General features: G+C 51.2%; 3 protein-coding genes across 3 annotated transcripts; 2 read left to right on the top strand and 1 right to left on the bottom strand.

Moving 5' to 3' along the window:
• Positions 1-242: 242 nt before the first annotated feature.
• COCSADRAFT_156478 (uncharacterized protein) lies at positions 243-6,766 on the bottom strand (the record flags this gene model as incomplete). Its single annotated transcript, XM_007697548.1, has 3 exons — positions 243-5,729; positions 5,785-6,023; positions 6,076-6,766. 3 exons carry the CDS (start codon positions 6,764-6,766, stop codon positions 243-245), a joined length of 6,417 nt encoding a protein of 2,138 aa, XP_007695738.1.
• Positions 6,767-9,767: 3,001 nt separating this feature from the next.
• COCSADRAFT_32973 (uncharacterized protein) lies at positions 9,768-10,437 on the top strand. Its single transcript, XM_007697233.1, has 2 exons — positions 9,768-9,964; positions 10,026-10,437. The coding sequence occupies exons 1-2, from the start codon at positions 9,915-9,917 to the stop codon at positions 10,426-10,428; spliced, it is 453 nt and encodes a 150-aa protein (XP_007695423.1). The 5' UTR covers positions 9,768-9,914; the 3' UTR covers positions 10,429-10,437.
• Positions 10,438-10,850: 413 nt separating this feature from the next.
• Positions 10,851-12,415, top strand: COCSADRAFT_32976 (uncharacterized protein). The gene is made up of 3 exons (XM_007697234.1): positions 10,851-11,250; positions 11,305-11,945; positions 12,007-12,415. Exons 1-2 carry the CDS (start codon positions 11,008-11,010, stop codon positions 11,941-11,943), a joined length of 882 nt encoding a protein of 293 aa, XP_007695424.1. The 5' UTR covers positions 10,851-11,007; the 3' UTR covers positions 11,944-11,945; positions 12,007-12,415.
• Positions 12,416-12,751: the final 336 nt, after the last annotated feature.

Raw genomic sequence — 12,751 nt, forward strand, 5'->3', positions numbered from 1 at the left:
TTGGTATTAAGAACTACAAAAGCATACTTTTCGTAAAGAAAACATTACACTCAAGGAAAGAAACTCGAGAGAGATAGAGGCTGAGAAGTAGTGACACCATCAAGGCATCTTTCTACCCATGTAAGCAGACTAATGAACAGCAAGGAAATAAAACGAGCGAAACGGAACCCTACACTATCCCAAACAACCATTGTTCATAACAACCATACCCCCTCCCTCATATACATAGACCTCTCTTTTTCTTACACACGAACCATAGTTCCATTACCCATCATCGGCGACCCAACCCGCAACTGCCTCTGCAACTGTCCCATGACAAGCTCATCGCTTCCAAACGTCCAGTCCTCGACGCCCTTAAAGCCACCCTCCTGAGACTCCGCCTTGCCGGAGCCAAACGGCTTCGCATCCCACTTCTCCGTGCCCTCAGCACCCTTCCACTTGGGATCTGTGCCGAAGACGCGGAAGAGAAGGGCATTGAGGCGCTCGTACTCGGCGTGGGATTTAGGCCAGCCGCCGTAGCGCTGGTAGGCGAGTTTGAGGAGGTGCAGGTGCTTGAGGGCTGTGGCGGCGTGGTCCATGGTGCTTGAGTCGATGGCCTCGGGGCTGGGTGTGTTGGGAGCGGTTTTGACGTTTACACCCTCGCGAGCGAGGAGTTGGGCTGTTGTATCCATTTCGTCGTCATCGTCGTCATCGTCGTCTTGGGCGGTGGAGGCGGCGTTGGGGGAGGTGTTGACGAGGATGCGGAGAAGGTCTTCGTGGACGAGGATGGCCTTCTTGAAGCAGTCCTGAGCCATGCTTGCCGTCTTTTCGCCCTTGGCGGCTTGCGCTTGGTAGTGCTGGCCGGTTGAGGTGTAGAGTTGGGCGAGGAGCTCATAGGTTTCGATTGTGACGGGGGCGCGGGGGCCGTGGGCACGGCGCATGTTGTACGCAATGTCTTCGGCGAGACGGATGGCTTTGACGGGGTGGCCGCCCAGGTAGCGGGCGCAGATGAGGCGGCGACCCAGGTTGAGCAGGACTTCGGCGGGCCAGGAGCGTTGAGCGTCGCGGGTCTGCCAGAGGGTAGTGAGGAGCCATTCGAGGGTCTCGTAGTCTTGCTGTTCGCCGAGTAGCGCGGATAGCTGGCTCAGTTCGTACAGCTGGATATGAGCAAAGTTGATCTTGAGATTCTTGCAGATTTCCAGGATTTGCTTGACGATACGGTTGGACAGGGCGAGCATCTTCTTGCGCAAAGCAGCATCGGGGCACTTCTCGTTGCCGTCACGGCCAACAAGGAGAGAAGCAAGCTTGAAGCCCATACCGATAGCCCGTGGACCGTTGTAGCCATCGTGCTTATTGGCAAAGAGGAAGCCGAGAGTAGCAATGTCGTATGCCTCGCGGAACTTCTTCTCCTTGGTAAGCTGGCTGACGCTTCGGTTGCTGGAGAGAATGACAGAGCGGATAAAGTCCTTGTTGCGGCCGCTACCAAGGTAGTCAAGGATACCGATAATGAAAATGCGAGGAGATTCCTTGCTGAAGTCCTTCAAGTCCTGAGCATCACGCTTGACAAAGAGGTCGACAGCCTGGTCTTCGACAACCGAGATCATATCCTTGTTGTCGTTGCGGCGGAGATAGTATCGGAGTGGGGCAGCAGCGAGAAGAATGTTTGTCAGGCTCTCGTTGTTCTGGAGCGTCTGGTGGAACTGGACCCAGTAAATGTACTCCATGGTTAGGTCCGCGTAGATTTCCGAGAACGTGATGCTGAGATCCTTCCTAAGATGGTATTGCAGCGACGCAAGGAAAGCAAGAGAAGTGCGTCCAGTCTTGGTCAGATCGAATGACCACTTAGCTGCATGCCTGGAGTCTTTGGCACAGATCTGGCGATGCATTTCCTGGACCATAGCATACGCGGTGCTGCTCTGGCCAATGGCTTGCATAGTAGAGGCGATGGAAGCAGCAGACTCCATTTGCTTCTGCGAGGAGGTTTCCTTGGTGACAATTTCAGAGACAGCCTTTGAAATCTGCTTGACTGCAACATCCGTCTTTTGTTGGCGCGAATAGAGGGTCGCAAGCTCCTTCAGGCTGGTAAGCGAAGACTCGTGGCTGTAACCGTACTTTTGGGTAGCCTCTTGGAAGTGCGATTCGCTTATCGTCAAGGCGCGTGAGACAGTCTCAGCTTTGAGGTTGCTGGAGGACGTTGAGTGCATCTGCTTCAGATAGAGTGACGACAGTGCGTTGTTGATCTCAGTAACAGTAGTCCTGGTGGTGACTTGTTTGCCAGACTGCGAAACCGCCTCGTAGAGAGAAATTGCCTCAGACATATGCTGCTCGCTGCTCTGGGCAACTTGAGCGAGCGAGAGGGTCGCATTGACGGTGATAGTAGACTCAGCGCCGAAGACAGCAGTAGAAGTCTCGCGGTACTCCTTGGTGACCTTGTACAAATCAGACCAAGTGGCCTTCGTCTCCTCAAGACACTGGTAGTATCGCTCGTACAGCGTCTCAACATACTTGGTGTCGGTGAAGACCTTGTGTTCCTTGTGTTGTCGAACAAACGTGTTCCAGAGCACCTTGTAGAACGTTACAGCTTCTGCATAGCGACGATCTTCCCAGTATGTCACGGTGACCACCTGCAAAGCATCCAATGCATTCTTGTGGCAAATTTCAGACTCTTTGTTCAGCGCAACCAGAATCTGTAGGTAATAGTCAAGCCAGTATCCATGGTTTCTGGGGTGAGCGCGACATCTCTGAGCCAGAATGTATAGAGTCTCAATAGTTTTCTCGTGCGTTTGACCAAGTCGTGCACGGTATACAACCAGAATCTCTTGGTAAATACTAATAGCCTTGTCCACATAGCCATGCTTGTCGTAGAAGTTGATCAAGAGGTTCTTCGCTTTGTCAAAGATGGCTTGGTCAATCTTTTCAGTGACAAGAACAGCGCGGAAAAAGCGGTTGTAGACGTCATCAACTTTGTCCAGCTGTCGCCTCTGCAGATAGCACTCTGCAAGCCTCTCGACCAGTTCGACTGATTCTTGGAGGAACGATGTGGCCATGGTAACGTCATGAATGGAGCTTGCCAAGAAGGAAGACCAGGTACGCTTCAAAGTAGCGTGGATGACATTGATAGCTGCGGTATAATCCTTCTTTGCCATGTACTGAGCTGTGAGCTTCTTGGAAAGAGCAATCGTGCTAGAATCAAGCGTCTTAGAGCTCGAGATAGTGGTAAAGAATACGTCCTGGAACACGGATTCAGAAACTGTCGTCGTAGTTTCTGTCACAGAACTAGTGCTAGCTAGGCTGTGCTGAACGAGCTCGCTAGAGGTCTGAGAAAGCTGCTGGCGGACCTCAAGGGAGGCTTGAGACTCCTGTCGGTTCACACTCTGGTAGTAGGAACTTGCGAACTTGAAAATCGAGAGTGCTTGAGCGTGTGCGTTCATGCTTCTCATCTCCTTGGCCACATGGGTAAGTCGTGAGACAATGTTCTCGGAGAAAGAGAGCTGATGAGCCTCATATTGCTGCCAGACTGACGAAAGTACTGCCGTAGACTCGCTGCTTCGCTTTTGGTTCTTCAAGAACTGGGAATAAGAGGTGGCAATGTCAATGTTCTTTTCGTGCCACTCAATGCTCATGACAGTGCGACACTTGGAAGAAACTTCCATCCACAGTTCGACGTACATTCTCTCCGCCTGTTGAAATTCCTTGCGGTGAAGGTGCTGCTGGATCACGCTGAGCAGTGACTCGATTGAAGAGATAGTCATGACCATGGCACTCTCCTCTTCGACCTCGTCGCTGTCAAGGATGGAGCCATGGAGATCAACATCGTCGTGACGCTGAATATGCTTGATTCGAACGCCTCCACTCTCCCAGTGATCATCAGTGGACTGGTTTGGTCCAGAGCCATGGAGTTGGATCAATCGATAAATCTTTAGCGAATTTTCTTTCTCGTTAATTGAGTCATACAGCTGTTGAAGACGGTGCTGAGTCTTGATGACAAGCTCAGAAGAGCTACCATATTGAGTCTCATAAGATGTGATGAGAACCTGCAAAATCTGCTCGCGGTGCGTCATGATCTCGGTCCTTGAGGAGGAGGTCTGCGTCTCTGTGATACTCAAAAATTGAGTTGCACATTCCACAGTCAATGGATGTATGGGCGACAGAGTCTCTTTGCTAATAATGGTACAGATGTACAGGTACTTCGCAATTTGAGTAGTGTTGGAAATCATCATGTAGCTCGTTGCAATTGCTAGGTAGGTTTGGAGAACGGCGGGATGGTTCTTTGTGAAGAGCGTTTCACGCACGTTACCAACAGTCCTTTGGAGCTCAAGTATCTGAGGAATCGGGAGTTGCAAGTTCCAGCAGTTCGATTCCAAAATGGCAAGCATTGTCGTTTCCGGAAAGACTTTCTTGAGTTCAGCAGTTGGCTTGAACTCCCCGGTCGATTTGGGGGCCAGAGGGGACTGTTGCAAATGCAAGACCCAATATCTCACTGCGTACTCAAGAAAGCGGTATTGCTTGAACAGGTTGTCTGGTGTCGATGGATCGGAGATATCAAAAGTCGGCTCGCTCCTGCTGTCCTTGAGGACAGACTTGGTATAAGCCAGGACTCTAAGAAGCAGATCCGTCTCGCTATGCTCTAGTGGAATAGAAACCTTACCAGTTTCAGCCAGATCATGAAGAGTGGAGTGAATTACAGGGTGCCTGAATCGCACAATACGCTGGTGCAGAGTGAACAGCGGCTCCAGAGACCTGAACATCTCGTTGACGTTGACTCCCTTGTCAGAGATAGTTCCGCGCTGGACATCGACAGAGAACAGAGTGCGAATCTCGTCGATGGTGAGGGGCCGCTCAGCAGCCAGAACCCATGACAGCATGGTCTTTGCATCATTGCTGGGGTTCAGCTGTTTGAAGAGATTCACAATCAGGTCAGAGATTGTAGGTTTGGAAGTCTCTAAACCGCTGATTACCTTGCTCATAGCATCAGGGGATTTCTGGCCGTTGAGTAACTCACAAATCAATGAGAGCTGCAAGAATGACCCATTGGATATTTGGATAACCCGATCCACTAGTTGTTCTTGCTCGATAGCACGTTGGCCATGGAAGTGATGGTTGTGAATCAACGACCGTAGGGCAACAGCGTGCAAGTCATCCCGAACATCGTCGCGTGTGATTTCATGCTGAATGCCCATGGATGGAGATGAGAGTTTCACAGAAGAAGACATTGTAATCAGTCTTACGCCGCGGCCCTGCTTTGTAACCTTGGCCAACTTCTCCAGAAGACCGGTCGGGCTGAAACCACCCATTGCTTGTACGGAGGCGCTCTTGGAGTCAGCGATCTCGTCCAGACCGTCGACTACAATCACAAGCTCATTGGAGCCAGCAGCAGGGTGCTGAAGGGCCTCTGTCAATGCCTGCCAAAGATACTCTTCGTAAGTCTTGACATCTTCACAGTTTCGGCACTGGTTATAGGCCCGGAAAAGCGCCCAGTACATGTTCATGTTGCCAATGCGCAGATTTAGCAGTTGGAAGAGCAAAGACTTCACTACTGCGAGCGAGGTCGCAGCAGTTGGAATATCCGGGGAGAGGGAACAGAACAATGTATCGTACTGCTGGCGGTTCATAGGCCGCTGCAGACGCTCAACGATGGATCCAGCAAGGGTGGTCTTACCAGCACCCGATTGGCCGGTGACCAAGAAGATGCGGTTTTGGCTGTGGAAAAATCTCGTCAAGTGCTTGTTGAACCACAAGCAAGTAAACTCCTGAAACGCATCAAGTAAGTGTTTGTTCTATATTGTAATGCGTCCTTGGACTTACTGCTTGATTGTCCACATATGTCTCATGATCTCTAGTAATTGCTGCAATCACCCGATCCTGAGAAGCCAGCCATCGGCTCAGATGCTGAACATCAATGGATTCTCCTTCTTCGAAAACTTCGTTTTCGATTTGGGATTGCCAGATGAGTTCAATCACAGTGTTCTGACGAGTGCGGAATGACTCGATCGTATCGCCAAACTGCTCGAAAATGTCTAGGCTAGTAGAGTTAGATGACATACCTAGGGTAGTTAGCAGATGTTCATGAGACGGTTTAAAGATAAAGCCACGTACCCTTGGCGGCGTAGTAGAACTGAATGCCAACATCGACTACGAGGCTGATAAGATCTGCGTAGAGAAGGCAGATCTGCTCGCGGATCTCAGGGCTCGCGGCCAACAGCTCGGAACGGTGCAAGACCGAGTGGAAGGACATGGCAAACTTGTAGAAGATTGAGAATGCCTTGTCCAGAGCTTCAGAGTTGTGGTGGCTGAGCTCAAGAAGAAGTTGTGCATGGCCATAACCAACAATGGCAGCAGAAGCACTGTTGTGAGCAAACGGCTGTATGGCCTGTTCGAACTTGTGAAGTTGCTCTGCAAAATAAAGGGCGCGAATCAGGACTCTGTCCCACCGGCTGCCCTTGTGTGGGAGTGTGGTCAGTCGCTCGGATCTGATCCACTCAAGAAAAGAGACATAAGTAACATCGCGGATGTTCTCATGCGCAACGCCCAGCGCCTTCTTGCTACGGTCAGTCAAAGCTGCCGCAGATTCTTGGACAAACAAATTTTGGTAGTTGCCAGTACTGCCAAGACGCTTCTTGGGGGATTTGATTGAGCCAAAGTTTCCGCTCGTGCCACGAGAAGAGGCAAAGGATGACAAACGTCCTTTGGCACGGAAGAGCGCCCCAGGCGACTCTGTTGGGGAGAGCACACTTGCTCCATTGGTTCCGTTCAACTTTCCGGAAGAAGCAGAGAGTCTGAGAGACATGATGCTAGGCCGAAGAGGTGGCGGTGTGCTATAGGTGATTGAGGATTGTGTTGAAAGATTAGAGGTCACCGAAAACCGGCGCGGCAGAGCAGGTTGCGTGCTTTCTAACGGAATAGGCTGCTGAGATGGTTGTGTAATAGATCTAGAGCCTGTAGCCGGGGTTGATGCAGGGCTAGTGTCAACAGACAATGACGGAACAATTACTGTTGGCTCTTGAAGTGGCAAGGGACTTTGTGGCCCTATTGCTGGCTTTCTTAGAGACTGTGATGAGGGTTGGGACTGCAGTGCTGGTGCAGTAGAGGTAGAATAGCTAATCTCGGGAGGAGATGGTAATGCCTTTGTTGATTGTGATCGGGATGGTGAGAGTCGAGTAGGAATTTGCAAAGGCGAAGTAGTGCCGGAGTCAATGGAGGAGATAGATGGACTATTTCTATCTCTATGCTCAGTGTTGTCGGGTGACTGTTGGGAGCGCTTCTTTTTCTGCTTTTCTTGCGGATGGATGTCAGAATCTATTGTTGAGGGGGCTCACACCAAGAAGTACTCACTGAATAGATGCAGCATGTGGATTGGAACACAGAAAGCTCAGTGTCCGGAGCGCAGGCAGTCTCTTTAAAACATGATGCTCTACAGCTAGCAGGTGGGGCACTTATGCTTGCATGGCATTGACCATCGGACCATAATCCCACATCGCAGCTACCGAAGCATTCCCAATGCATTATTCTTGGTTCACATGGCAGCTAGTTCAGCTAGTCCAGGAAGAAGGTATGTCCAGGGTACCCATTGTGGCTTGAGCTGATAATTCAGGTCGTCGATCCCTACATCAGGGTTGAAATAATAAGCTTGGCATTCCTTCTGTGCGTGATATACAGCATTGGCGCGTACAGATGGTCTCTATGCCAAACCCGCCTATCGTCTAGGTGTGGGGTGCGGCGCATGTTCCGTTGCAGGCTCAGCCCGGCAAAGCAACCAAACACGCAAGATGATAGGCAGGGTTACATATGTGGAGCCCGACAATTGTCGTGATACCATCAAGTGTGACAATGGCGTAAGTATGACCCTTGACTGTTCATATTAGATAGATGCACCAGACTATTGTTAGGATATAGCTGTCTGCAAAAACACTGGCTTGGTGGCTTCGAGATTGCCTCTTTATTGCTTACGTAGTCAAAAAACCAATGGCATGAAACACCAAATCCTGTAGAGAGGGTGTAGACGGTGTTTGGAGGCCTGCTAGTCTCGGAAGAGGTGTAAAAAATGCAGTGTACGTGGGTGTGCACTAGTGGCAAAGGCAGAGACACAGCATACTCTACACCTAAGAGTACATGGCCGTAGTCCAAGAGCGGCCAGGAGGCGTAATGTGCATCTGATTTGGAAAAAAACGAAGCCGACTGTCCAGGCTGTGGTTGGTGGATTGCGAATTGCAGCGCTCTGGCACTAGCGTAGATCAGGTTGTGATCGGTAACCACAAGCGGATCTGCGGGTCGAGGAACGGACCTCCCGCTGTGACGACTGGGATGGCCCTGACCGTCGCTTCATCGTTTTGTCGCCGACATGAGCCAGCCACGAGCGTGATCAGCAACCAGCATCATCGATGGGCAGCCGGCTAAGGCGTGAAATGGTCAAGCCCAGCAGTTGATCTCTCAAGCAATACCCGCCCTCCCAGTCCGCGGACGGCTCGCTTATCGATCCTCCGTACACCATGCCCTCACCCTGGGATTGCTTTCTTTGCAATGAAGCCATGTCGGAGACAGCGAACAGGAGAGTTTCCTAACTGGGGCGTGGACGGCGTACATGGCCGTATATGTACGGGATGCGCGACGGTCAGCTCGCCATTCGACGGCATGGTGCCGCAGCAGAAGGGAGGAGAGCTGAGGTTGCTTTTGCCGGCCTTCCATGGTACGTCATGCACTCTGTCCGCTCCATTGGCTGCAGATCCCAAGCCTCCACTCTTGTCTCCGCCTCCACTCTACTACATTTCTCACGCTGCCAAATGACTGCGCATAACACCTTGACTCTTTGAGGACAGCCTATCCTGCAGTATTCCTAATCGGGCGTCCCATCAACGCCATTTTCCATTTCCAGATCGTCATCCCGCGAGCACTATATGCTTTATCGAGCTGCTCGGCAAACCCGCCAGCCTCTAAGAGCACACAGCCATGGCGAACCATTGCCATGCTCCACTTGCCCCAGCATCATCTGAAACCTCAGTTATGGGTTGCTTTTCCCTTGTCGGCATCGACATACAGTACTGTTGTTCACTGTTTACTGTTCAACTTGCGTATTGCTTTTAAGGTCGGGCGCCAGCACAAAACATGATAGCCGACAACCTCAGTGCCATATTCACAAAGGTCTTTGTTTGACATGTGCTCCCATAGCTTTGGCACCTCGCCTCCCACGTGCTGTTGAGCAAAATGTGGCCTGTCCCCTTTAGCAGACAAGCTGTTGCTTATTGGGCGCAACGACATGACGCAGCACGGTTTGCAGTTCAACCCGTCATTTCGAGGCCATATCCCATCAGACCACTAGAAAAAATGACGCGTGGCTGTAATAGACCAAATGTGCAAGGCTGAGGCGCCGGAGGTGCACCAAGCGTGAATTTCTGCATCTCTTCAGCACACGCTAATAGAGGTGGAATCCGCCAAGTGCCACTCAGTCGGTTGCTTCTTCCGAGCCGCAAGCCGCACCAATATACATGGACAAGGGTGAAATTACTCCGTTCTGTCCAGCCCTCAAGACACCAAGTGCAAGGGTGCCGACCGTGCAGCATCTATGGAGATAGTAAAGCGGGGCGTGTCGTGGCATGCCTGCGATGATCTTGCTGTGGATGCTTCGGTAGCAGTCTGCCTGCAGCCATCAGTAAGCACCATCCCCCGCTTTATCGGCTCCTCCGTCTTCGTCCTTGCAGTACGCACATGCATCTGCATTCCATTCTCTTGAACCCAAGTGGAGCACTTAGCTAGCCGCACTGCTCCGGTTGTGTTTGAATCAGGGCTGGTCTGCTTGGGTAACTAGCCAGTCTAGCCCTGAACCTGAAATCCATTATGATGGCATCTTGCATTGGTCCACGACTATTTAGTATGCTGATAATAGTTTACTGACGCACTACAGAAACAATCAGAGTATATCCGAGGGAAGCGCATATGCAACTATGAAAGTGACAGTCGACGCTGGCATGGATGGGAATGACGTTTCCATGATCTGATTGCCTCGCATTAGCCTATCCATATTTTGCTTACTTGTGGTGTAACTTAATACGTACGTGTTACACACATTTACCTGGTAATCTTAGGGACTCGCTACATGAAAAGTTGCAAACTGACCCCTGCACCTACTATTCTCTACTACTGCACTCGACCATCTTCTATGCCACTGATCAATCTGTTCCCCAAGCTTCCGATAGGGCTGGGATACTCTGTCGACAAGACGAATGGGTGTTGAGATTGATTGCTACGTGGTCGTCGTTTGCCGGTGACACGTCACGTGCACGGAGGCATGCAGACTTTGGTACCGTACCTAGAAGTTGGTTTCTTTTCTTGCCTACTACACATACCATGCCTGTCTACAGGGACGCGGGGAGGGCTGGCTTGTGTTTGCACGAAATAGCATGGGTTCCCTATATCTGCCATACACATGTCAGACTCCAAAGACATGGAGGGCCTTGATACTTGGGTACTGTCATGCTCGAAGCCAGAAGGTAGAGTATCGAGAAGAGAGAGAGACTGTGTGTTGTTGAGTCTAGGGCAGTTCACGGGCCTCGGGTGTCGGCTCCCCAGCATGTCCAGCCTGGCTTGCAACGAGTGAATTGTCGCCGTGATGATGGCATTAGAAGAGTCAGATAGAGGGGCGTGGCTGACCGTTGCCGTCAGCCAGGTCGAGAACAAGAGGCTCACTACCCCGCGTCTCGATAGACGGGCGCCCGCCCGCCCCGCATTCCCTACACAGGCGCGGCCAATCACGGCTTTCAGATTGCTTAGGCGCAAGCAGATAGGAAATCGGAAGCCTTCCGATAACGCACTTTCCATGGCTTCGGAAGGGCGTGTTATGTAGTTCCGAGGTTACTTGCTCGCAGTTGCTGGCAAGGCGCTGGCTCACCATCCTACGATTGCCTTGTTTCTACTTTCTACTATCTGCCACTCCATTGTGCCTTGCCGCTATCTTTGCATATTCACTCTCCTCCACGGCCGTCTATCCTTCTCTTTCGTCCGAGTCTCACTACATAGTTTTCTGCGTCCACACTCATCATGTCTCCACCGTCCGCGACTGAACCCCAGGCGCCCGAACAAAAACCCAGCACGGCTGTGCCCCTGGAGCCTGGCCTGAGCGAAAAACAGGCCAAGGGAATGCAGCTCAATTTCCCAGGACCACCCAAGTTCGATGACCCACTCAAGGAGCGCGCATACCTAAAGGGCCGCCTCGCTGCTGCATTCCGCATCTTTGGCAAATATGGCTTTGACGAGGGTGTGGCTGGCCACATCACTTTGAGAGTTGGTTCCTGAATCTGACAATAGTACACATGGATGGTTGCTAATGCGACCAAGGATCCCGTAGACCCCACAACCTTCTGGGTCAATCCATTCGGAGTGGCTTTCAGTTTAATGAAAGCGTCAGACCTGATTCTTGTCGATGCAAACGGCAAAGTCATTGACGGAGGAGAGTGCCGTCTCCTGAATACGGCGGCATACATGATCCACCATGCTGTCCACACGGCCCGCCCAGACGTCGTGGCCGCAGCACATTCTCATTCCATCTACGGCCGTGCCTTTTGCGCACTTGGTCGCAAGCTCGATACCATAACACAGGATTCTTGCGCCTTTCACGACGACCACGTGCTCTACGAGTCTTTCAACGGAGTCGTGCTTGCTGCCGAGGAGGGCAAAAACATTGCCAAGTGCCTCGGCGACAAAAAGGCTGCCTTATTGCAGAACCATGGTTTGTTGACGGTTGGCCAGACTATCGAGGAGGCCGTCTTCTGGTTCGTGAGCATGGAAAAGTGCTGCCAGGCGCAGCTGATGGCGGATGCGGCGGCAGCGGGCCGAGGAAGCCAGACGGTCAAGATCAACGACGAAGACGCTGTTTACACACACAAGACGGTCGGAACTCCACGGGCCGGTTGGTTTAGTGCAAAGCCATTGTTTGATGTCATTCACAAAGAGACGAACGGAGAGTACTTGGAGTAAAGGTAGAAGCACCCTCAGTTGCAGTAGCAGTAGTACATAAAGTGTTTTTTAACTATATACCAGAATACTTTGATACATACTGTAAGATCCTCCCGGGTTGTATTGCATAGCATTGACTTGATTAATTTGTCGAACTGCTCGTTGGAGAAGTTGTGCTACAAGAAGTAATGTACCTGGAAGCTCTGTTTGTCTTCCCATATCTTCTCGCTTGCCTTGGTACCAGTACACCATATCTCTCTACGCTACATATCGATATATCAGCCGCTACCACAGTCACTACCCAAATCGCTACCCTCGCCGTCAGTCTTGTCCTCGTCCTCGATGCCAGAAATTCCGTTTTTCTACGTGTATTCCTTCAACGGGTAGTTTTTTTCGTTTATGATTGGCGCACCATCACCCTCACAATCAGTGTCCTCGATGACTTCGTCAAACTCGGGTGCCTCACCACCACATTGTTTAAGACTATCGTGCTCAAGGACGTACTTCTTATCTTCCTCTTCTATTTCTTCAAGTGAGAGCTGCCCTGTAGACAGAGTCGTTAGCAAATATGAAATGCGGAGAGAGTAAACCTTTGCTCGGTCGCCATCTTACCGTATCGAAAATGCTCATCGGGGACCCAGAGCAGGTCAGCGTCTACAGGCCGAGGACCTCGACCCGTTGCGATTTGCAGTAACTCCCGAGCAAGGTGGAGCAGCTTTCCTGCCATGTCTTTCGGTTGTGTCTCGATGATAGATTGCATTGCTCAAATACATTTCTTAGCACGTGGATCGAGCTCAAGCTGGGGTTTCGGTTCGGTGGACCGCGATAT

The sequence above is a fragment of the Bipolaris sorokiniana genome, assembly GCF_000338995.1.
Source record: "Bipolaris sorokiniana ND90Pr unplaced genomic scaffold COCSAscaffold_2, whole genome shotgun sequence".
NCBI lineage: Eukaryota > Fungi > Ascomycota > Dothideomycetes > Pleosporales > Pleosporaceae > Bipolaris > Bipolaris sorokiniana.

Coding starts and splice junctions, on each gene's coding strand:
- COCSADRAFT_32973 (XM_007697233.1), top strand. CDS start 9,915: ATGAAAGTGACAGTCGACGCTGGCATGGATGGGAATGACGTTTCCATG. Junction 9,965..10,025: donor GGGAATGACGTTTCCATGAT/CTGATTGCCTCG, acceptor CTTAATACGTAC/GTGTTACACACATTTACCTG.
- COCSADRAFT_32976 (XM_007697234.1), top strand. CDS start 11,008: ATGTCTCCACCGTCCGCGACTGAACCCCAGGCGCCCGAACAAAAACCC. Junction 11,251..11,304: donor CTGGCCACATCACTTTGAGA/GTTGGTTCCTGA, acceptor AATGCGACCAAG/GATCCCGTAGACCCCACAAC.